The sequence below is a fragment of the Ostrinia nubilalis genome, chromosome 12, assembly GCF_963855985.1.
Source record: "Ostrinia nubilalis chromosome 12, ilOstNubi1.1, whole genome shotgun sequence".
NCBI classification, from domain to species: domain Eukaryota; kingdom Metazoa; phylum Arthropoda; class Insecta; order Lepidoptera; family Crambidae; genus Ostrinia; species Ostrinia nubilalis.
Genome location: NC_087099.1, coordinates 3,253,640 through 3,279,848, shown reverse-complemented (window position 1 = coordinate 3,279,848; position 26,209 = coordinate 3,253,640). Strand labels below are relative to the sequence as shown.

Below are 26,209 nucleotides of genomic sequence, written 5' to 3'. Positions count from 1 at the left end.
AAAGTAATAAAAACCACCTGTTATAGGGGCATTTTTTGGAGAAATTTATCAAATAACCAAAAAAACACGAATTTAAAAGCAATTTTTTTTCCAAAAAGTATCATTTTTTATTATTTGTTGGCCTTTTTTGTGTATTTTATGTATTTTTTTAGTATCGCCTGTTATTTAGCATTATTACTGTTTTTATTTTATCAGGATATACCGCTTAGTTTAAAAGTTATTACGTTTTCTTTACAATAAGTGATTGGAAGAAAAAAAATTCTATAAAAAATTAAAAAAAAATCTCAAAAAATTTTTGACCACTTTTTTGTCGATAAAAATAGGTATAGTTTCATCTATTTTCATATGTACACTTTAACGTGACTCACACTGTATATGTCATAGTAAGTTTGGTTTATTACACTATTTTGTGTCTAAAAAACATGATTTGGACGATGGCCGCGCGAAAAAAAAAAGACGCCAATTTCCGGCATTGTCTTTTTACTTATTTCTTGCTTTTTAGTTAACTAATTATTACCTTGATGTTACCACTGAAGGTAGGCAGTACACTGAGACCAAAAAAAATTGGTTCATAATCGGCGGAGATATTGCGTATAAAAAAGTTCATCCCCAATTTTCCACCCTTGGGGGTGAAATATTTTCTTCAAATTCGCATGAAACCACCCTTTTGATAATACCTATTCAACAAAAAAATAATCGTTCAAATTGGTTTATAATCGGCGGAGATATTGCGTATAAAAAAGTTCATCCCCAATTTTCCACCCTTGGGGGTTGTTTTTTTTATTATTAAATTTAAATGGGACCACCCTTGAGATATTACCTATATGCCAAAAAAAGATTTGTTCAAATCGGTTCATAATTGGCGGAGTTATCGCGTAACAAACATAGAAAAAAAAAAAAAAAAAAAACATACGGGTCGAATTGAGAACCTCCTCCTTTTTTTGAAGTCGGTTGAAAAGAAAAGTTATGTTGTCAATGCTTACAAAACTATTATTAATACAGGCTGCGGTAATTGCAAAAGCCACAAAAAAAGAAAATGTAAAGATAGATAGACTTTAATTGTTTTTTACACAAAACAATAGAATGTTTATTTTCTCGAAACACTATAAATCGTTGTCTTCAGTGTCAAAATTTTCGCAAGAAAATGTACGAGGAAAATTACTGTGTAAACATTGACGTAGAAATATTAATTTTGCAGAAGGAATCTTACAAATTCTAATAAGGTAATTTTAATTATTACTTTCGCTATTTTAACATCTTTAAAAGGTTGGAAATTTTGATAGTAGTTCTTGGAAATTTTGATAGTAGTACCTACACGAAAAATCAATTTTGATTACATATTACCAAGAGTAGTATGGATTTAATAGAAACCTTTTGGACGCCGTTACCCTTGGGCATACTTAAGTATCCTTAATATTTAAAAAGCATTTCTTCGCCCCCACTTAACCACTAGTAACTTTGTCAGCGGTTTGTTTCAAGCTTTGTTTGTATTCAACATTTTAAGATACTTTTCCTGAAAATTTAAGAACCTTTTGTAGAGAATTCGGAAAAGGGACTCTTTAAGTTAATGTATACAGCTGAGTGAAACATCCTTGCTGTATAAATTATGGTACTTATTGGTGAATATTTACTACATAGAAATCTTGGGTGAGGCCTTTGTCCAGCAGTTGACATCACTTGGCTGAAACGACGAATATTTATGTATTCTTTAATGTTATGTATTAGCAGGCCTGTTCATCTCCGCGAGTTTACATCGAAAACAAAACACGCACGATGGCCCACCTACAGGATACTATTCGACAAGGCCTCACATACGAGCGAACATTGACTCACGCACGCGTATTCTTGTGTATGATGGAAGAAAATAAAGAAAATGGTGTACTAAATACTGTGCAGTATTTAACTGCCTAAATAATAACAAAAACACAGAATGTACTTTTTTAAGTTGCCTCAAGACACTGAGGGGTAAATAAGTAGTTATTATTATTCATGATATTTTATGCTAAATCATGTATTTCTTCCGCCATTTTCCGCAGTTTGACACCTCACGTCACATAATTTTACCGAAGTCAGCCCTATAGCTTCGGCGCAGTGCCGATCACTGACGTTTCTCAACAAAATGGTGCTTGACTCTTGAGACAGGCTAAATTACACCATATTGTTAATGACATTGAGCACACATTTTTTTAAATACCTTCGCGAAGTAAAACTTCTGTACGTAGTACTTATTATTATTCTGTGGTATTAGGTACTTTACCTACCTTTGAAATAATGGTATATACGACATGGAAACCACATATCGCACGCCATGCAAGGTAGAGTTGTCGCCAAAATAACCCAAAATCTTTTTCAGGTTCTCAAAGAGGTTACTGAAAAACGATCTTTTTTCAGAAATGTCGTACATTTTAGCTGATAAATTCAGTTCTTTATTAACCTGATGACTCCTTAGCTGATACTGGAACCGACATAATAAGTAAGCATTATAAATAATAATTTACTTATATTATTTGATAATAATCCGAGCTTTATTTGTTCGTGATGCATACTAATGGACGTAACGTGTAAATAAATGCGCTGATAACATAATTATAAACATGATGAACCGATTTACATGAAAAAACATTTATGTTTGGTAGACTACTATTTAAAATGGCACGATGATGTTAACTATATTATTGGTATCGATTGTATCTAAATAATAACATTTTAATCTTTAGGACCTGCATTAGTTTACTAAATAGGTACTTGCAATAGACAAAACTATTTAAAACTCAGTTTTTTGCACTACAAAATGGGAAGTTCTATCTTTATCTTATTTAATAAATGATGGGTGTGTTGCTATGTGATAAATATCGCGAATTTGTGATAACTGAGTAATATAATAACAACTTTATCACAATCGTTATCATTTAAAGATGTGACAACAATGTTTATCACTGCCTAACTCTTGACAATCGATAGAGGGGGGCTCAACTTAGATTTCAGTGTGTTAGGTAGGTATTATGTTAATGTCCAAGATTATAATACAGTTCATTGAGGTTTAAGTACATAAGTCTGTTTGCTAAAGCTACGTACTTTACTAATAGAACCATTGAAATTAAATAACTAAGTCAACAAAAATTAAATTAAATAACAATTTCTTAACCCACGATAGCCGAACGGTGAAGGGGTCGGACTGGCCGACTCGTGATCCGCTAGCAAGCATATTTAGCTTAGTACGAGGGGCTAACTGGAGTATTAGTAATTTGTGTAATAACAAATTAATAACCTTTAAAAAAAATCGGCGGTAAAAACTCTTTCTAGAGCCGTTCAGTTATTTGAACTTTTGAATAAGTAGGATACCTATGTGTCCTGCTAAGATTTTTAAATTTTTTACTGCAGTAGAAACTTATGATTACTATCAGCAAGACCCACATTTATGTTTTTATCAGTAGAGTCACGCACTCTACCATTGACATTGAAACATCTACACCTAATAGTTGGTAAATATCTCAATAATCATTAAACGCTGCCGAAATAATCGTTTTCTTATCAAAAATCGTTGACATAACCAATTATTACGACAATTCTTCGTAAACAAGTTATCTCTGTGCCAGTGCCGGCCCGGCTACGCGCTCGGGCACTCCTGCGCATGTTGATCTAAACGACCTTGGATGGAGCATGATTTAAATTTAGAGTGTCTACCATAATTGTGACGATGTTGAGTGTATTTAGAGTGTGCAAGAGTGATGTTGTGTTCAGGGAGAGTTGGTTTCGTCGTGTGAAGTACCATTCGGGAGTTGGAGTGTTCGGGCATCGACCGAGAAGAGCGAATGAAGCCGGTATGATTGTTCTTATTTGATCAGTGTGAAGTTGGTGTCGAGTCGTAAATGATGTTAAACTGATAGTTTGTGAATGTTTAATTATTTTTATGTTTACTTTTAACCAAAATTCCAACAATTAACCTTAATTCTAATTATTATAATTTTGCCGACTCTACATACTGTAACCGTACCGTGCATAAAGAATTCTTTGAAAACGTGAATACAAAGCATGTTTTGTTTAGTGAAACAGTAATATGTCTTTTATTTCATTTTATTGTTAGAAAAACAAACAGCATTCTACATATTATAACACACATAGAGTTACCAATTAAACTTCACATTTGCCAAAAGATTTTCACATATAGTTCTTACATATTTAATTCCTCTAAAATACTTTATACGCTTTAATGCTAAATATTTCAGATGTGCCTGCAGAAGTGCTAAAACGGAGGTACGAGAACTGCCGGGCGCAACAACTAGTCAATGCCTACCGCACTCACGGACATCTCAAAGCTGCCATAGACAATGTAGACTATAAAAATGAAAATAGGTAAATACGAAATAAATATCTTTTCAATCAAGAGCGTTACTTCTTGGTGCGTCGCGCTTCTTAAAATAACAACAAACATTACGTTACTGTAACTATTACATTAGATGTTATATAATTACATAAATATTTGTAAATAACATTGTGTATTTAATTTTATGTTTCTTCTTATCTATCAGCAAATAACAGTCAACAATTTTAAGTAGATAGGAAGTATTATTACTCGTGTTGGGTAGGAGCATAGATTTTTTTGTTCTGTGGGTAGATTATTATTATTCGATAACATTTTTTGAAAGAGTAAACAAATGAAACTCAGAATATGCCATCCATTTTTTTAACTCAAGCAGGAAACTTTCAGCCGCCTTTAGATACTCGTTGAAGATAAACCTGGCCACCTCAAGTGATTACTATAGTTTGTTCTCGTCAATTATTAAAATACTGCGTCATAAGTAAAGATTGGTCTATTCCACTTTGATCACCTGGCTTTGATGACCCAGGTGATCAAAGTCCACTTCCAGTGACAATTTGGTGTCCTTTGATCACCCACGGATTATGATGCTCTGGGTGATCAAAGTAGACTCCAGTTAGATTATTATTTTAGTGTCCTTTGATCACCTACATACAAATCACACCTCTTAAACTTAATGTACGGACAAACATTGTTTAGGTAAGTAACGCTTTAAAATATTTCATGCTGTAAAAAAAATTGTCTTCAAAGGACACTAAAATAATAATTTAACTGGAGTCCACTTTGATCACCCAGGGCATCATATCCGTGGGTGATCAAAGGACACTAAATAATTGTCGCTGGAAGTGGACTTTGCTCACCTGGGTCATCAAAGCCAGGTGATCAAAGTGGAATAGACCTAAAGATTGCCGCCTATATTATAAAATTAAATTCCAGAGACATCAAAGAGCTCAATGCAGCACGATACGGTCTCTCGCCAGAAGACCCAGTAGACGTCAGTCTTCTCTACGGTTACTTCGGCAGCCAGCCTGTCAAGAGTCTGGTGCATGAGCTAGAGAAGATCTACTGTGGTCCTATATCGTATGAATTCGCTTACTTAGAGGTAAACCATCTATCAAATTATTTCAAGTTTAGCAATATAGGATGTAAAGCTCATCATGGTCTTTGGGGCAGAAAAGTTTTCGAGTAAGTGATCACGACCTGGAAGGCATAGTATGGACATTGGACAAGCCTCCAACTTGGATGTGGAGGTCATTTGGCTAAAACACAAGAACGAACGAAGGAACGTAGATGTTTTGCCAACTTAATCTTAAATGAGGCAGTCAGTTTTTTTTTTCACCTGAAAAATCAAGTATTTCGAAAGTAAATTTTACTTTGAAGTTGCTAAACCACAAATGTTTCTTACTATAAAACAATTTTGAGTCACTTTATATTTTCAGACAGAAGCCGAGAGAGAATGGTTCGCCCAAAGGATAGAGAGTTCCACGGACTCCCTAGAAAAAGAAAGAAAGATAGAGATTGCGAAGGAGATGCTGCATTCCCAAGCGTGGGATAAGTTTCTGGGCGTGAAGTACCCTACGGTTAAACGGTATTGCGGAGAAGGAGCAGAATCCCTTCTAACATTCTTCTCGACAATGTTTCGGCTTACTACTTCAGGTTAGTTAATAACATCATGTCATTTAGTCTCTACTGCAGGATGACGGTCGACGCTCTATAATTTATTTAGGAAAAAAATTTTAGGAAAAATCTCCACGCGCTGGCCAGATTGGTTGGGGAGGCCTGATGTTTACATTTTATCCCTAAACTCTGTCTTCACCTATTTCGACATCCATAGAAAGAGTCACTTGAGATAGTCCTATTCTAAGGTGTGCCCGGCCCAGGATCCCCGCTGCTTGTTGTGTGCAGCAGGTGGTAAGGCCGTGGAGCACATGCTGGGGGCAAAAGATTGCCCTCAGCCGGCGCAAAAGCCGAAGCCGGCGCAGCGAGCCGGCACGACGGCGAGCTTCATGGAGGTAGACGCGGGGGCGTCTGCCTCCTAACATTGAGGCCCGAAGTGCGCGCGGAGTCCCCGCGCGCTTCGGAGAGAGTTGCCCTTCTAAGGGCGACAGTTTGAGTGAGGCTGCGGCCAAAGCGTGGGGGTACGCACGTGAACGACTTAACGGCGCCTTACGTGCTACTCCACTAAGCGCCACCCGAGGGACCCGTCAGGTTTTTAGTGGGTAGGCCCTGCCCTTCTGGCAGGGAGAGCCCCACATAACCCACCGGTCCGGTGGGTATGCATTTCAATACATTTTCCTGACGCAAAAAAAAAACCTATTCTACTCTGACAAAACCACACAACTAAAGCTTCAACCACACCAACGCGTGCAGATCGTGATCGTGCTGGCGATGGCGATCTGCACGCATTGGTGTGATTGAAACTTTAAATAATCGGCTCAACTATAGGCAGACTAGAGTTTAATTTAGTAATAGAATCCTTTTTAGGTAAGGAAAACATGACACAAAATAATAATATACATTACACCAAACCAAACGTTGACTTTCAAAGCACATCAGAATTTCTAACATAAACCTTCGATATCAAGATGCAATGCTCTGAAAGTTCCATAGCAGCACCTGCGAACTTATTTATTTGAGTTGAAAATACTGGGACTCGACGTCGCACCGAGTTTGTTAGGGAAAGAGTTGAGCTGGAAATGTTTTCGTTCATATTTGACGTGGAATATAACGAGGAAGCGAAATGCCGTGAGTTTTAATAAGTTCTACCCGGAACAGGTATTCTATTTAGAAAGATATAAAAATGTGATTTGGGAAAATACTAATTTAATTTGATAAAAAAATTTTACGTCCTCCTTAATCTGTTCCAATCCAGTTTCATCGAAAGTTTATTTAACTTTGGACAACTTTCAATAACAAAGTTAAACATTTTACTTGTGAGGAAGTAAACGAAGAAGTTGTACTCTAATATTAAAATGTAATAATATAAAATTCTCAATGGCTTTAAAAATGTAAAGTTATAGGAAGTTTTAAGAAAAAATAGAAATTAGAAGGATTAATCATGATTAGGTAGAAGAAGAGAACATGGCGCTTTTTGAGACGATTATTTTTGATTTCTTAAGCTTCTTGACTAGGCCTATGTTCAGCAGTGGACGTCCTATGGCTGAGCTGATGATGATGATGATTTTTTATTTTGAATGGGTTTCGTTTCATAATTTATGGACTTAGGCACGTTTTAGTACATCACACACACCAGTCTGTCTATCTATTTAACTTTTAAAAACTTTTTCTTCACCATTTACAGAGGGCGTAGAGCAAGTTATATTAGCCATGGCTCACAGAGGCAAGCTGAATGTCCTGAGTGGATTACTCCAGTGTCCTCCAGTGAAGATCTTTCACAAGTTCAGTGGCCAGCCCGAGTTCCCATTGGAAGCCAACGCTGCCTGTGATATCTCTACCCATCTTAGTAAGTGAATTTTGAGTAATCTTTATCAGGAACTCCATTGAAAGTCTGTTGAAAGTCTTAATTTTAAAAGGCCTGAGCTCAAATTGGGTCATAAGATTAAGGAAAATTAAGAATTGATAATAGTTAAAAGAATGGAGCAATAAAGAATTTAAAATTTGAAAAATTATTCAGATTTTTAAAGTTGAAGAGATTTTAAAATATTAGTGTTCGAATAGTATACCATCTGTGTATCTCACCCTAAGTATAATAAGTATAAGTACTCATTTTTTTTTTCGATAATAATCTTTGACAAAAACGGTTTATTTCCAAAAAGCTTTTATATTCCCAACGCCTTTTACCGCTTTTAATAAACGAAACCCATCGTCCCGGACAAACCGCGTTTTTACTCAGTCACAAACAGATATAAACAGATTTCCCGATGCCGTCCATTTTGCCAAATAATGTATTTCAATTTCAGGTGCGTCAGTGGATATCGCGGTAAATGGAAAATCCGTCCGGTTCTGTCTACTCAACAACCCGTCGCACTTGGAGGTAAGTTAGGGTTCCGTACTTCAAAGGAAAAAATGAACCTTTATGAGATTAGTGTGTGGCACTTATTTCAGGCTGTTAAGACCAGTACCTCTAGCATGAACAACTTTCGTCTTCGAATCGTTTGCGTATTTGACAAAACTCGATACTCAACCATTACTCAACCTTCAAATTAAACGATAACATGACAATTATTTTGATACTCAAAATACCTAAGTTTCGTGCAACCATTTCTCATACTAAGTTTTTTTTTTATCCACAACGAGGAAAATTGGCCTGTATCTCACCTGATGGTAAGTGATGATCAGGCCGAAGGTGGAAGCGAGCTTCACCCGGAATCCTCAACCACGGAGGAACTGGCTATCTTACCTCTAACTGCCGGAACACAATAATGCTGTTCACATTGTTGTTATGGCGACAGACTTAGGTAAGATGGTGGTAGCTAGCCAGGCGGACTTAGAACAAGCCCTACCACTAACCAAACCTAACAGAAAAATCTGCCCCCACTGGGAATCGAACCCGGGACCTCTGCGTCTGAAGCAGGTGGTCTTACCACTAGACCACAGAGGCGGCAGTTCACTTTACGACACGTTCACAAGGGTGCAGTTGTAGTTTTCAATCTTTTGATGGCGATTCGAATACGCAAACGATTCGAACTCGAAAGATTTTCGTGCTAGCCGTACAGTTATGACCCTTTCACTCAAGAATGCGTGGGTATATGTTTGAAGCTGTGGAAAATAGAACTTCTGAGTCATTACAACCGAAAATATGCCTAATATTTTTGTCATTCACTGTATAAATAAAACCCATCATGAGATATAGGTACCTATCCCATTGACCTGGAATCGTCAAAGTTGTGAAGACACAAGATCTTATACCACAAGTAACTTAAAATTTGAATACTTACGTACTTATGTATGGGAAACTTTCTTGTAATAATCCTGACTTTTTTCCAATTTTCTTAAAATACTGTGCCGAGTAGAGTCTATGTCAATACAAAATCATTAAACTTGTTTGATTACTTTGCCAAGTGATTGATAAACTTAGTTCTTCCCAAACAGATGATAAATGCATTGTTAGTTCAATAAAACATTATTTACTATAGTATCGTGGCTAATTTTGGTGATTGATGTACGAACTTTGTTTAAATTTTATAACTTGAATTGCCAGTTTTTCTAGTCCAATCTTCAAAGTATCTATTAGTCATGTTTATAAATTGGATTTTTTTTCCAAATTGAATATTTTTGTCTCAGGCTGCTAACCCTGTATCCATGGGGAAAGCCAGGTCCAGGCAGCTGCTACTGAAAGAGGGGGATTACTCCCCTGATGGATCCACCGTCATGGGAGACAAGGTTATAAACGTCCAGGTAAGATTTATTCATTATTGTTATTGTACAGGTCTATCTAATATAACATCATCATCATCATCTCAGCCATAGTCTAATATAACGGCCTAGTAATGAGGGCTCTCGTTTTAGCGCTCACCAGTTAGCGCCACTGTAGAGTAAGGTCCTGTCACTTGCTAGTAGCGAAGACAGTGGCACCAACTGGTGAGCGCTAAAGTGGTAGGAGGACTATCGCATTTGCACTCATCAAGATGGCGCCACTGTAGAGTAAGGTCCTGTCAATCGCCAGGGGTGCCAACTGTTAAGTATAAAAACGATAGCCCTCATTGTAAAGGTCGCTTAAGTGCGACTAAACTCCTTGGCCGCGCGCCTGGCCGGCGAGGCGTCTTTCCGTTCTATACATAGCCAGAACGCAAGGGTGTGAAACTAATCGAGTATAGTTTGGAGATGACTATTTTTACTAAGCTCCTCCAAACTATACACGACCAGAACGCATATGTTAATTGTACCACGGGGTTGATTGTACCGCTACAATTGACCCCATGGAGACTGATACAATTGTTCCAAGTAGGTAGTCAAGAGAACTTCACCTGAAATTCAGTCATTTTCACAATGAATGCCAATAATTCGCTGTCGATACAAAGTTTAGAGCCTGAATAAACTATAGACAACAATACCTTGGTAACTAATAGCATATTAGGCAACTTATGGGCTCATATATTTGACGTAAAAACTTACCGCGGCTAGGCAAAAAACAAAAATCCTTCCTGTACATCTTCATTTCTCAGCGCAAGCGCCGCCGACTGGTGAGCGGATGGAAACACAAAAAGCGCATAAGTATTCTGACGCTATGCACACAACCTAACGTCGCTTGTATGAAGAAATATCGCCGATGGTACTATTGACCCGTGGTACTATTGTACCCGGTCTACCCTACTCCAAAATATACATCGCCAGTACGCATACGGACTAATCATGTATGTATTGTAATACTAAGTGCGTGATTACAATTTATACGCGAGTAGTTGCATGATAGTCATTTTGTCTTATTGACCTCTCTTTCTATTACATATTAATTCATATCTGCGTGTCTACTTTAAACATTGAATCCTCTTTCGACACGTATTCTGCCATAGAAAAGATATTTGTTTTGGGGCTGATATTTAATTTTCACCAATTCTCGAATAACTCTTAAATTAAGAATTATGTAGGTATGGAAATATGTCAAAATGATTTTGTTCTTGACATAAAAGTTAATAAATAAAATAAATAAATATCCTTAGACATTTTACACTGCGCTTCTAGTCCCAAACTAAGCAAAGCTTGTACATAATACTAAGTATTAAACATACTTACTTAAATACTTTTTTTTTGTAAATACATACTTACTATACATAGAAAACACCCAGTCCAATACAAACAAATATGTTCATGCACACAAATGTTTGTACTGTGCGGGAATCGAACCCGCTACCTCCGGAATAGTAGTCAGTTTCGAACCACTACACCAAACGGCCGATAATACAAACCTAGCATTTAAAGTCTCGCATAATGTATTAATAATGCACGTTGAACTTTCTTCTCTCACTCTCTCTCATTTTAAATGAATTTATGATTACACTAATAATTGTTATTTAATTTGAAATCTACCTAATCAATTTAATTTCAAAAACCACTTACAATAGTGTTAAAAATCTAGATTTATTATAGATTCAGTAAAATAATAATATTTTATGTAATAATATCGAATAAATGTAATTTTAAATATAATTCCATATTTTACTAAATCAATATCAACTAAACACACTCTAGTCAAGTGTAAGTGGTGTAGTAGAAACTAATCGAGTATAGTTTGGATATGACTTTTTTTACTAAGCTCTTCCAAACTATACACGATCAGTACGCAAAATTCGTGTATAGTTTGGAGTCACAGATTTACAAACGGGCACTACAAAATATACACGAGCAGTTTCCTATGGGTGCGTTCTGGCCATGTATAGAACGGAAAGACGCGCCGGCGAGAAACTTCTTTTTACTTTTTTATGTTTTTACGACTGTCACTTTTTTCTCTTCCCTCTTGACCTTCTACTCGTAGGTAGCAATGTAATGTGATTTTTATTTTTACAATATAATTTCCTTTTACACCATAAAGCCTTTTAATCAATAATCTCTCGTAATGAAAGACGTAATTCTTTCAGGTATAAACCAAATGACTTGTAGGTATCTATCTACCTACCTAGGAAAGTCGAACCTAAATTTCAAACTCCTTCTGGTGTGTTCTTCTGATTAATTTCGTTGCTGGTCCAATGACAGTTTAACTTTTCCCCAGGATAAACTTGACCTTCACTGTTTGAGTTTATTAGTTGGGTTGGGTCAAGCCGTAGATCCTGGTTACACAGAAGTTGCAGCGGTGGAAATGAGAGGTGGGAATAGTCTCGTAATATCTACCTAAGCAGTCGCTTCCTAGCTATAAAATTACCATAGTGTGTCAGTTTTAGGTGGTGTTAAAAAGCAAATAAGTTATTATATGAAGTCTATTTCAGATTCACGGTGATGCAGCTTTCACGGGCCAAGGAATCAACCAGGAGACCCTTATGCTGTCTCAAGCACCGCATTTCAACGTCGGCGGGTCACTCCATGTAGTGGTCAACAATCAAGTTAGTATAACGACTTTTGTAGCAAATTCGCACTTAATACAAAGTCATACTGTGACACATTACCGAAATGTAATTTATATAATAGTGCCAATTAAATAAAATTAAAAAACCAAAAGGCTCTATTTAATATTATATCTTTTGCTACCAGACAATTAGGTAGGTAGGTATTTCTTCATTCAATGTTTGTCAGCCAAATACTTTATGTACAAGTATGGAGTCACATTAATATCAAGAAGCTTATTAACTGACCACTTACTTTTGCTACAGATGTCCCCAACATACAATATGACGCTACAACGATATGTCTGCTCCATCCATCTCTGTCACAGCCAGAAACATTTCGTTAGGTTGGGTCCTGATGGCTTCATTAATGTATTGTTTGCTATGTATCAACTGTCCTCTCCTTCCTGGATAGAAAATAATATTTTCAGCAATAAATAGAGACCATAAATTGTGGTGCCGCCACATAATGTTGGTCTTGGTATATCTTGTGATTGTCAGTTTTGTGTTGTGTACAGGGACTATAAATCTTTGTTACAAAAAAGCCAGCACTTGCTTTTTGTAGTAACGAATAGGCTAAGTAGTCTGGGCCTAGCAAAGTGAGAGAGGTAGAATAGACTACTATATCCGCCAATAAAAATAGCACAGCCTAGCGCAAAGACCACAAGCAAAGATTTGTATCTGTATACGCCTGTCAAGCTGTAGTCTTGCGTCTTACTAATCTTACTATCTTAATAATATTAAAAATGCGAAAGTTTGTATGGATGTTTGGATGTCTGGAGTTACTCTTTCACGCAAAAACTACTAAAACATTTTGATGAAACTTTACAGTATTTTTGTTTATAACCCAGAATAACAAACAGGCTATAAATTATGACGATCTGTGATAATCTAAAATTTCACGCGGGTGAAGCCGCGGACAAAAGCTAGTACTGTATGAACAAATCAGTGTGAGTAGAGTTTGTGTCCACCTCAACTTTCATTGCACGACCTATGCAACTGGGTAAATAAAATGCAATTTTAGCTTGACTTGTGTACAATAAAAACTATGAAATACCAGGTGGGTTTCACGCTGCCGGCGGCTAGGGGGCGCTCGTGCCGGTATGTGACCGACTTAGCGAAGACAATCGCCGCGCCAGTCATCCACGTCAATGGGGACCATCCAGAGGTATGCTGGAATATTCATTGCTGCTCATTTAAACATGGGAATAATTAAATAGAAGTTTTACCTTAATGCCATTTGTCGATAATGGAGTCTAATGCCCATTGTCACCATCAATTACCTTATGAAAACAAAATTCTTGTTATGTGTTACCTTACGGGTCACTAAAAAATTAGGGATTGATGGTGAAAACGGGCATAAAGCTCCGGACTTTGATTTATCTACACTTATTAAATTTTTTGATAGAACAAACTTGACTCATAGAAGTCTGTATCTATTTCTATTGGTATAGGTGCATTTAGTGTTTTGAGTGATCCTAAGATATATTAATTAGTTAATCCTATGTACAAAATTCATGTAATAAAACGTCTTCTTTGACTATAAAGTAACTAATTAGAGATTGACGTCCATGCTCAAGAGTAAGTTAAAACAGGTTATATTGATTTTCAACCAATCACATAAATGTTCTAAACGTGGAGTTAGAAAATACGAGCCTAAACAACAAAAACAACGGCAAGTTTAATTGATTTCTTTGACAACTTATCCACAGCTGGTAGCAAAAGCGACGAACATAGCCTTCGAGTACCAGCGGCAGTTCAGAAAAGATGTATTCATCGACTACAACTGCTTCCGGCGCTGGGGGCACAACGAGCTTGATGATCCCACTTTCACCAACCCCTTGCTGTACAAGCTTATACGGAGCAGGAAGTAAGATTTATGTTATTTGGTTCGTTCGTTTCGGTCAAAGAAATCCCTCCCCTTTGTCCAGAAATGGACAAAGCATTTCCGTCCTGCGCTGCCCAGATGCCAAATGCTTTGTACGACCTTTACTAGATCGTCGATCTATCAAGACTTCAGATTGCCAAAGAAATAAACATACCCTGAAAAAATAGCCCTTTTTTTCCGGCGTAGATAAAATAAGCTCTCGTTGTTCAAAAGTTCGAACTACATTAAACTTGAGGTTTTTTAGTAAGATTCTTTTGTATGATATTTGATATAGTGAGTGAGTAACTTACCAACTTTTTAGATCGATTCCGGACTTGTACGCTGATAAACTTGTGTCAGAAGGAGTCATTTCGGAGGAGGAAGTTAACAACATCTCAGCTGAATATTCCAAATATTTGCAGTCACAATACGAGTCTGTGCCTTCCTATAAACCTGAAGTAAGTAATACCTACCTATATAATAAAAAAAACTCTTAAAACTTTAAATTATATAATAGAATATTTAACTAAATATGTATTATGCTTCAACTTTAAAGATGACTAGGTATGAAATTCTACAGGACGTTGCTATATGTTTTTGTTTATTCGATAGCAACGAAGGATACAGTAAAATTAACTTCGAAGTGAATTCATGAATTAACCACCAAAGGACACCCAAAAATAATAAATTGCACACGAAATACATTTCAGGTGACGTATTATCAAGAACAATGGTCCAAAATGAACCCAGCTCCTCACGCAGTCGAAACTTGGGACACAGGAGTCGATACCGGTCTTCTAAAATTAGTTGGTTATGCCTCGGTACAAACTCCAAGCGATTTCGTAAGTACTTGTAAAACAATATCTTTAAGAAAACATACATAAATTTCAAACCCTATATTTTCAAAATATTACATAAAAACCTTTCAGAACTTCTTTAGATCCTAGATCCCCCTAGTGTCTAGTATATTGTTCGTACAATATCGTTGTTTATTCTCCGGAGTAACGCTAAGTGCAAAAACATGTTTGTATTCGTTCCTTTCAGAACACCCACCAGCATCTAGCGAAGACACATATCAAGAACCGTCTCAATAAAATAACCGAAAGAAAGGACCTCGATTGGGCGACTGCTGAAGCTTTGGCATTTGGTAAGACAAGATCCTGACTCTACAAGGTGCTACTTGATCTGAAAAACAAAATAAATGCTTTGTCTAAATAAAAACTAAAGATGAAATCTAGGACCTGCCCTGATGAAGCCCCATTTTTTGATGATGAATTCAATGAATATGAGATCCTCACTTTCCCATTTTTTATCTCAAATCATTTGACTAAATATGTTGCATCTATAGGTGTAATTCCATTGATTGGACCGGTGACCTGCTGGTAGGGTAAAAAGATTATGAGACATGTAGAGGCTCCTTAAGAGCATATGACGATTTGTAAGAACTATTTATTAGTCTAAACAAATAAAGAAATTTTGACTTTGACTTTGACTTTGACCTCAAAAAGGTAGCAGGAAGGCGTTGGATGCAATCGTTCATTATGGAAATCATTGGGAGAAGGCCTATGTTCAGCCTTGGACGGTGGCTGAAACAATGATGATGACGATGAATTCCGTTGAATGAAAATAGACAATTTCGCATCCTCAATATCGAGAACTTTACAGAACTCTTAATAAAAATTGAATCTTTCAGGTTCCCTCTTAATGGAAGGCCACAACGTAAGACTGAGTGGGGAAGACGTGGGCAGGGGAACCTTCTCACACAGACACGCAATGCTGGTGGACCAGGAGACTGAGCAGATATACGTGCCACTTAACCATATACATAAGGACCAGAAAGGGTATCTCGAGGTAAGGTATTATTAATTAAAGTACCGGTAATGAACAAATAAATAATGATTACTATGTAGTTTATTTTTGGGTAACAACGAAGGGTTAAAAAAACCCTTACTTATACGTCAATGGGAATATAGTTCCCACCATATTTGAACTGTATTCCCTTGTGTTAAGGTCCAAAATGCTTTGAGTGAACATTGTTTCAAAAATACTTAGGCTTAATTGCACCACCAAACTTTGACCGTAACTATAACGATAACCGGTGGTTTTTGTATGGAGTTTAACAGATTTTTGACGTTTGACAAAGTTAAAGTAAGGTGGTGCAACCCAGACTTACTTAGTTTAATTGAAGTCATCTTGTTAATTGAAACTACAGAAACTAATTGAACTGGAGAAAATCAATTCGCTTGAAGTTTAGATTAGTTTGCAACAGGTTAAATTATTTTCAACGAGCTGAAAAAAGTTAGGACTTTCCAACTATCGTTTAGCAGTTCTCAGAACTCTCTACTCCGCAGGGGATCATAAGTATGCGATGGCAAAACTTTTCGTGAGTGGCTATAAAAGTAATTGTATTTCTGACACTTCTCTTGGGCGGAGTTATCGTAATCGTATCGTATTGTCATTATTGCTACAAGAATACACAGTCAACTGAAAGAACTGCTTCAGAATCAATAAAAGTAGGGCTAGGCAACGCTTCTTCTGTGCATCAGCCAAAAAAGTTAAAAATCTCATAAAACAAGTAAAATACCTTATGGGCAATTTGATCTAAAGGCAAATAAGTAATCCATACTTTATTTATACTTAGGTAGCCAACTCGATCCTATCCGAAGAGGCGGTGCTGGCCTTCGAATACGGTATGGCGTACGACAATCCTGACAACTTGTGCGTTTGGGAGGCGCAGTTTGGGGACTTCTACAACGGGGCGCAGATCATTGTCGACACTTACATCACTTCTGGAGAAGGTAAGTGACACTTGATATTTAAATTATTTGTTTTTTGTTTAATTGATGCCGTCAACTAAATAAACTCTGGGCATCTTATACGAGTAGAAGATATGTAGTTACTGGTGCAATTTTCTGTGCCATTTTATTGAACCCTATACGCGACGTAAACGTTTCTTCCACGTCCATACGCCGACGTCAACGTCAGAGACGCGGCCTACGGCGTTTATAAGAGACCATAGCCTTATTCTTATGACTGATTATTATTATGATTATGCTTCTGGCGACTATAAGGCCCGATTCGACTTTAGACCAAACTTTTATCCGAGAATAACTCTTGGTATAACTGGCAGATTGACATTTTTCAGTATGGGAAATACCTATGTCAAAATGTGGATTAACTGACGATTTATTCTGAGATTAATATTTACTCTTGTTTGGTCGAATCCACCGTAAATGAACTATTGTCCATATTAACAATATTATAGGATTAAGATTTGCTCCTCCAAAATAATGGATAATGGCTGCTATCATCATAAAATACCCTTGCCGATGGAGAAATAAACGGCATCCATCCATCTTTAACGATAAGAGAATGGCTGATCCGAGTAAAATAAAATCGAGGTTAGTTTCAGTTATGTCACATTATTTCAACTAGGTATTTATCGTAACATTTTTATTTCTATATGTAGATAATGAATAAAAATAAAAATATATGATCAAAAGTAAAACTTTTTGTCTGAAGTAGGTTTCTATGATTCATCTCGTGTTTTCTTATCGCATACATACTCCAAAATATCTATTGAAAGAATAAATTCTTGGTGCTGCATTAAACTCGTACCAGGAACAAATATTTTTAAAGAGAAAACTTCTAGCCAGTTTGAACGTAAAATATGTATTCAACCAGGTACTGAACAAACGGAAAAACATCGTTCTATACCGGATTTATTTACACGATAGAGTCAATAGAGATCCGGCTAGTCAATAGCTATGTACGAAAAGTAGGTATTTCTTATTTTATTTCGCTGGATTGACTCTTTTGATAGTGTTTACACGGTTTTGTAGGTATGTGACATAAAAATAGTTTGATATCTACTGTTGGTAGCAACCTAGCAACCAAGGAAAGTTCATTTAGTTCCAAATCTAAAGAGACATTTAGTCGCCACTGAAGGAACACGTTCTACGGAGGATTTGACCTATACTTATACAGTATAGATCAAATCCTCAAGGCTCTCCCCACATTGGCTATTCGTTTTGGCAGAGTAAATACAAATGAGTAGGTCATCTTCATAGAAACGCCCGAGCGCGGTTTGTATGTGAGCGCGCCAATACGTATGCGGCGCGCACGCACACACTGACAAAAATCGGGGCAACTCACCGCTAATCAACGCTAAATTTTGTCAGTGTGTGCGTGCGCGCCGCATACGTATTGGCGCGCTCACATACAAACCGCGCTCGGTGCGTTTCTATGAAGATGACCTACTCATTTGTATTTACTCTGGTTTTGGGGAGGCCAGAGGTATTCCGAAACGCTATTTACATAGTTTCAAGTCACCGTCGCTCATGCTTACATCTCGCTTTGCGTGAGAGGGATAGCAACATTCGAAACTTTGGATAACGTGTTTCTTTTGTTACTTCACCAGCAAAATGGGTCAGAAGCAACGGCCTAGTCATGCTCTTACCCCACGGGTACGACGGAGCAGCGTCAGAGCACAGCTCCTGTAGAATGGAGAGGTTCCTTCAGCTCACGGATAGTTTGGAGTCTGCGCCGGATTCTGAAGCGGTTTGCTTACACGTAGCCAACCCTACAACCCCGGCACAGTACTTCCATTTGTTGAGAAGACAGGTAAGTTTCATGTTGCAATAATACTTGAAACGTATTATTTGCTAAACAGCAAAGCTCGTGTTTTCAATCAACGCCCATTTGATGCACAGGTATAACTTGTTGCAGCAATACGTTTTGTAGAGCTCAAGCTTCGATTATAAATTATATTATTGATGCGAGGGGATTATTTCTAACAGCCCATGCACCAATGGCTGTGCCCGTGCCTCATCAACTTTATTAGTTGTTGCCATTAGAAGTTTAGACAGTAGGTATTTCAAAAAGTAGACTTTCATAAAAATCAATGTAATAGCACTGATTACTACGAGTAAGTTATTTATTTATTTAAAACTTTAATGCCAAATAAATTTGAACATAAGGCGAACTTAATGCCCTAAAGCATTCTCAACCAGTTTACATTTGGGTTGAGCTGAGGTACCTAATAATACTAATTAATTACGGACTTTTACGAACAACGTGACCTCATTTATCTGACCAACGAACCCGAGATGAATGCAAAATTAAACTTTCAAACAATTCAATACAGCCGGACAAATTAATACAGAAGCAAACAATTAAGGATCTGCAGCAAAACTTATTTCGCTTGAACATTTCTCTCGAAGCTACGAGTATTTCATTTACTAGCTGAACTTAGTTTTCTAATTAACTGCAGGCGAAGTCCGTTAACTTTCTTATTGAATAGCAAAGCTAACTCTAGGCAAGTGTGTATTTTAGCAATAAAATTCCTCGTCTTCCTATCGCACGTCACACCTGCAAATAGAGTACGGACAAAAAAACATCACGATTATGATAAGATAAAAACGTAAAAATCCATTAAAATTGACGAAGTCCAATTAGAGCACCCGCCCGAATAGCACCTGCACGAATAGCACCTAACCTTGTCCACGAACAGCATCTAAAACATACCAGTCTGCTAACGTATTTGTTAGACAGGACGTTAGTTTTCTCGGTACCTAGTCCACAAAAAAAACACCGTAATAGCACCTGCAATGTTACTCGTATGTTGCCCTGGTGCTTTTGGGGTGAAATTAATAACATCCTATCTAATAAACACATTAGCAGCCAGCACTAGACTGCAGGATCGGTCTTCGTGGAAATCCTTGGGGGAGGCCTTTGTCCAGCAGTGGACGTCTTTCGGCTGAAACGAACGAACTAGACTGCTGTGTTATGGGTGCTATTCGTGGACTAGGCTAGGTAAGTTTCGTGCAGGTGCTATTCGGACGGGTGCTGTAACTGGACTAGGTCTGAAAATTAATGAAAACACAACTTACTGAAACCTGTGCAAACTTTCAGATGGTGCGGAACTACAGAAAGCCACTTGTGGTGGTGGCCCCGAAATTGCTCCTACGTCTCGCTGATGCGGTCTCACCGTTGTCTGACTTCGAACCTGGCACTCACTTCCATCCAGTCATTGGTAAGTTAACCGCCAGAGATGATTCGAGATCGTTTCACTATAATCGTAAAGAATGAGAATACTAATAAGGCCTCAGCCTCGAATTTAGCGGGCAGCGGGGCGGCGGCGGTAGCGGCGCGGGAGCGGCAGGATCTTATGCGTAAAATCAAATAGACCGGTTCTCGAAAACAGCGGCGCGGGAGCGGGCAACGAGCGGGCAGCGCACTCCTTCTTTTACCCACAATAAATCGAGCGTTAGGAATAAATTTGAATCGAAATAAAATTGTCGCCGTTGTTCAGACATTTCGTTTGGGAATAAAAACAAATATCTCGACAACACAACCCCGAACACAACACTTCGCCGCTAAAGCGCCGCGCGAGCTGCCCGCTTGTTTCGAGAACGGGTCTGCGTTGCCCGCCCCGCTCCCGCGCCGCTGCCGCTCCCGCGCCGCTGCCCGCTACATTCGAGGCTGAGGCCTAACACTATACCGAATCGAAATTTGATTATCTGACTGAAGCAACTAATGACTTTGAAACAAAAGTTGTTAGCTTCTCTAAATTCTTTAATTAGTTTTCTGGATTAATCACCTACTAACTTCTGTTTAATCTTCACAACTACTTAAAGAACTTAGAAACCGAGGTCTTATAAAACTAAGATAGGCGTCTCATTAGATAATTGCTTCTCCAACTAGAGTCAAACTAATAATAAACTTTATCTGTGTCTCATAAGATTTAAAACACCTTACGCTGCCCCCTAGATTTAGTAGTCCAATTTTGGCCGTGTTCGGTGAAGTATACCCCGAAAGTATTATATTGCTGAAGGAACTTCGTGAATACTAAATAAGATCCTTCAGTAAATCTGCTTATTTACATGGGCTTAGTATCTCCGGATTTAAAAACTTGGTACAAATATTGTCGGCAAACACTACCAAGAAAATCGCTTTATGTTATTCGATGTAGATCGATTATTAGAAAAGAAAAGTGTTTATCATCTGTTTAGAAACTCGTAATTATTCCAATTGTTTCACTTATCGTAATCTTTATTCATAAATTATGTTAATATTAATAAACACCGAGCTATCATAAACCCCTACGCTCGCTGATTTGCGCAAAGGGGTCGATTCCAGGATATACGACTGTGATAACGTCCAAATTGTCAATTTTGTCGCTTCGATAAGCTTAATATCATTTCAGCGGCCGAATTAACTACGGCTATGAAATTGGTTTCCAACTTTGGAAGGCAATGTATTTACATAAATAATTAATATTTATTCTTGCTTATTCTATGTACCTATTCCGGATACTGGGAAACCCACAAGGGTAGAGACAGAACAAAGGCAAACTAAGTTTCTAATAATGAGAATGCAGGGAATTCTGCAAATCCTAGCCAATTTTAAAGTCTAGTAACGTTAATTAAGTTTCGAGATTAAGTATCTAAAAGGAAATACTTGGAACTTATCTCTATTGTGAAATACATGTAGTACTATGCGCTATTAATTGATACAATATTGTTTTTGTGATTTTTATTTATGATTATTTAGATTTTCAGCAAATTATCAACAAATGTACCAATAGTTAGCAAATCTCATTAAATCCGAAATAAAATCATATAACAAAGTTATAAATTCCAGGGGACAAACTAGCAGACCCTCTTAAAGTGAGAAGAGTGATACTTGTTTGCGGGAAGCACTACTATGAATTGCACAAAGAGAGAGTGAAGGCAGGCATCGAGGACGTCGCTATCGTGAGGGTGGAGGCCCTTAGCCCCTTCCCTCTACAGGGCCTGCAGAAGGAGCTGGAGAAATACCCTAATGCTAGAAGTAAGTTTGAAGACCGTCATACCTTTCTCTGCAGATATAAAGAAGATAAGCAATTAAGTGGCAATGGGTAGGGCACATAGTACGCAGAACTGACAACCGATGGGTCAGCAAGGTTCTGGAGTGAAGGCTGCCTACCGGAAAATGCAGCATGAGACGTCCACCCACAAGGTGGACCGACGACATCATAAAGGTAGCAGGAAGGCCCTGGACGCAGGTCGCTACCAATCGATCAACATGGAAATCATTGGGGAAGGCCTATGTTCAGCCATGGACGTCCTATGGCTGAAATGATGATGATGATGATAAAGAAGATAGCTGGCAGCGGCTGGGAGAATAAGCAGGAGATCGTGATTTTCGTTCCTTGTCATCCATTAATGGAGGGCTGTTTGCTAAGTGAAGGTAGGCATTGAGGACGTCGCGATCGTGAGAGTGGAGGCCCTCAGCCCCTTCCCTCTACAGGGCCTGCAGAAGGAGCTGGAGAAATACCCTAATGCTAGAAGTAAGTTTGAAGACCGTCATACCTTTCTCTGCAGATATAAAGAAGATAAGCAATTAAGTGGCAATGGGTAGGGCACATAGTACGCAGAACTGACAACCAATGGGTCAGCAAGGTTCTGGAGTGAAGGCTGCGTACCGGAAAACGCAGCATGAGACGTCCACCCATAAGGTGGACCGACGACATCATAAAGGTAGCAGGAAGGCCCTGGACGCAGGTCGCTACCAATCGATCAACATGGAAATCATTGGGGGAGGCCATGTTCAGCAATGGACGTCCTATGGCTGAAATGATGATGATGATGATAAAGAAGATAGCTGGCAGAGGCTGGATGAATAAGCAGGAGATCGTGATTGACGTTCCTTGTCATCCATTAATGGAGGGCTGTTTGCTAAGTGAAGGTAGGCATTGAGGACGTCGCGATCGTGAGAGTGGAGGCCCTCAGCCCCTTCCCTCTACAATGCCTGCAGAAGGAGCTGGAGAAATACCCTAATGCTAGAAGTAAGTTTGAAGACCTTTATACCTTTCTCTGCAGATATAAAGAAGATAAGCAATTAAGTGGCAATGGGTAGGGCACATAGTACGCAGAACTGACAACCGATGGGTCAGCAAGGTTCTGGAGTGAAGGCTGCGTACCGGAAAACGCAGCATGAGACGTCCACCCACAAGGTGGACCGACGACATCATAAAGGTAGCAGGAAGGCCCTGGACGCAGGTCGCTATCAATCGATCAACATGGAAATCATTGGGGGAGGCCTATGTTCAGCCATGGACGTCCTATGGCTGAAATGATGATGATGATGATAAAGAAGATAGCTGGCAGCGGCTGGAGAAATACCCTAATGCTAGAAGTAAGTTTGAAGACTGTCATACCTTTCTCTGCAGATATCTAAGAAGTTAGCTGGTAGCAGCTGGAAAAAATAGCGACAGGTCATAGGTAGAGTCCCTTGATGCTTTCGATCAGAAGGTGGATAAAACCATTGGCTGAAATGATGGCGATATCTTTTCATTCATTTAAAAGATGGGTCGCAACCAACTGAGCCGATAATAAAATATGTAGAGCCATTCTTCAAACAGCTATAACGTTCAGTTATTACGCCTCATAAATATTTCATGACCGGGCTACGTAGAGTATTCCCTGAGGTTTTTGTTGGATTCCTTTAGAGATCTTAAAATTTCGACTGATAGTAGCTAAGTTGGAGTACTTACTTCAGACCGGTCAGGAATAAAATTGAAACCAAAATTCATTACAGAATTCATATGGAGCCAAGAAGAACATAGAAATATGGGCGCCTGGACATTTGTTAAACCAAGATTTGAAAACTTACTGGGTAGAAAGGTTCGTATATTGTAGTAATCTCTTCAATATAAAATACTCATAATTAAATATCAAGGAAATAAAGCAGAGTATATTATCCTAAGTGGAATACGAATTTTATGCAAATTTCTTCGACTACAAATTCATTTTAGAATAGCAGAAGACAACGCCCTACTAAGATAAAGGGTTGACCTTCACTGTCCCAGATCGCTTTGCTTTAAATAAGTTATAATGCTATTCCCCACTGACCTGGGGAAACATTAAAGCTTATCATAAATGGATTAGTATTACATAAGTTAATTATTTTCAGTTGCAATACGCGGGGCGGTCCGAAGCCTCGACACCGGCCGTCGGCGCCTCCGTTCTGCACCGGAAAGAAGTCGAGCACATCCTTAGGGAACCATTGTACAATATCAAATGATCCTCCTAGGTACAGAAGAACGAATGTCGGCACATCAAGCTAATAGATTTTGTACTTTACGTAGTTGTAATAGGGTCGCTTTTCAACAAAAGTGTATAATATATAGTCTGGTGTGCTGGCGACAGTCTCTACGAAAATTACTACGTACGGAAGTTTCTAATTAACGGAAAATTAACTGACGGAGTGTACAAGTTTGGCTTTAAAGCCACCGATGTGAAGAGGCTATAGGTAAATAAAACTCTTTACTACCACTGCATTTAATGTAACTATGTATTTTACGCTAATGTGCCAATAATTAAGATGATAAAAAAGTTTAATCAAGTGGCGCCCAACGTGTTGCTGAAACTAACAATGTCAAAAACTTTTTCAGCCAAATGTGTATTATGATATGTAATGTATCTGAATGTAAATAAGTAAATATATTTTAGTATGTTTGTATTTTATTTGCATCAAACTAACTACTACGAAGACTTTCGGTGGCTAAATAATTTGTATTACCGAATAACCCTTTCATTCAATATCCCTTTGCTAACTAAATATATAGTTTATTGATGCTGTTCTCTGTAATTTTGCTTGAACTGAACTAAAATCATTTTGCTTCTAAAGTTCTAAGGTAATTAGTTATGATAGTTAAGTACTACTCGAAATGCAACCCAGCAATATCTTGCAACTAGGTATAACTAGAACTGCATTCGGAAATTTGCTTTAGCTCAGTTCAGTTCAGGACTTCAAAGAGTAGTGGACTCAAAACTCAAAACATTTATTTATCCTTAACTGTAGGAACCTAAGAAGAACAAGTGAAAAAACTATAATAAACTAGCGTGGCGCTTTACGCACTTGAGCGAGACAGTCAGTTCAGGACTTCAAAGAGTAGTGGACTCAAAACTTAAAACATTTATCTATCCATAGTTACCTTAACTGTAGGAACCTAAGAAGAACAAGTGAAAAAACTATAATAAACTAGCGTGGCGCTCTACGCACTTGAGCGAGAAAGTTCGTACACAAAAAAACTTTATTGTTATCTTAAATCTGTAAATTACTAGTTAAATAGTTTTAAAAAAATGGCCGACGACAATGATGGAGCCAAAAAAGGAAAAAAGAAGTCCAAAGAGATGGACATTCTAAGTCCTGCGGCGATGGACAACGCGTACTACGGGTGCCACAATGTGCAGGAGTTGCTTGAAGCACGCGGCTATCAAGCGCCAGGATTTGATAAGAAGAAGAAGAAAGAAAAGTAAACTTTGTGAGATACACTCTGGTTCAAAACATTCTTAGTTTTTTAACTTTCTTAAAATGTAATGTACATAATACACATCACATAAAACTAACGGCTTCCTATTTTAGATACTAACAACAGAACTACTTTCATTTGCCCAAAACCAAAGACACGTCGCTAGGAAATATGCCCTAAATTATTTAAAACTAACAGCACTATTTTTGTTCTGTAATATAATGAGGTGTCTAATAATACTGTTCCAGTCCACCACGTTCCAATTTACGCCCTAAACTGAGAAGGGCTAGTACCTACTATGGTGACTTTTAGAATACGGATAAACATCAATAATTATTTTTTAAACTTTCGTGTTCCATAATTTGATTGAAAGGTTGTTAAAAATAATTAAACATCAATAGACAGGTACTTAATTTGTACAAATAAATAAATTGTACGATGACTTAGCCATAACATTGGTTGGCACCAGCAGCTTTACGCTAATCAATTAACTAAGTAATGTTACCTATTAAAACGGTATTTAATTTCTCATAACCATTATTGAATCCACATGTAGGTACTCGTAGGTACAGTATCTAGAGTAATTAAGAGCTAGCTATACAATACATAATTTGTAATTATTAACACACCTGTGAGTGTGTGATCAATAAAGCCTATCGACAATCTCCACGGCAACAACCAAACACTGAAAAGCAAAAATCCAAATAATTTCGCATTCATAATGCCCGGCA

The 26,209-nt window shown here is 37.8% G+C and overlaps 1 protein-coding gene across 1 annotated transcript; it reads left to right on the top strand.

The window, feature by feature from the left end:
• The first annotated feature begins 3,600 nt into the window (after window positions 1-3,600).
• Window positions 3,601-24,626, top strand: LOC135076798 (probable 2-oxoglutarate dehydrogenase E1 component DHKTD1 homolog, mitochondrial). The gene is made up of 20 exons (XM_063971239.1): window positions 3,601-3,821; window positions 4,227-4,353; window positions 5,255-5,420; window positions 5,758-5,974; window positions 7,620-7,781; window positions 8,239-8,312; window positions 9,563-9,676; window positions 12,199-12,312; window positions 13,373-13,480; window positions 14,025-14,182; window positions 14,502-14,637; window positions 14,890-15,021; window positions 15,224-15,326; window positions 15,873-16,030; window positions 16,821-16,977; window positions 18,600-18,802; window positions 20,093-20,213; window positions 21,824-22,012; window positions 23,762-23,847; window positions 24,137-24,626. Exons 1-20 carry the CDS (start codon window positions 3,698-3,700, stop codon window positions 24,245-24,247), a joined length of 2,760 nt encoding a protein of 919 aa, XP_063827309.1. The 5' UTR covers window positions 3,601-3,697; the 3' UTR covers window positions 24,248-24,626.
• The last annotated feature ends 1,583 nt before the right edge of the window (window positions 24,627-26,209 follow it).

What these genes read in the sequence shown, in the direction of transcription:
- LOC135076798 (XM_063971239.1), top strand. Translation starts at nt 3,698, where the DNA reads ATGTTGAGTGTATTTAGAGTGTGCAAGAGTGATGTTGTGTTCAGGGAG. An exon ending in ATGTAGTGGTCAACAATCAA is followed by an intron (nt 12,313 to 13,372) that starts GTTAGTATAACG and finishes ATGAAATACCAG; the next exon opens with GTGGGTTTCACGCTGCCGGC. An exon ending in GAAATACCCTAATGCTAGAA is followed by an intron (nt 22,013 to 23,761) that starts GTAAGTTTGAAG and finishes AATTCATTACAG; the next exon opens with AATTCATATGGAGCCAAGAA.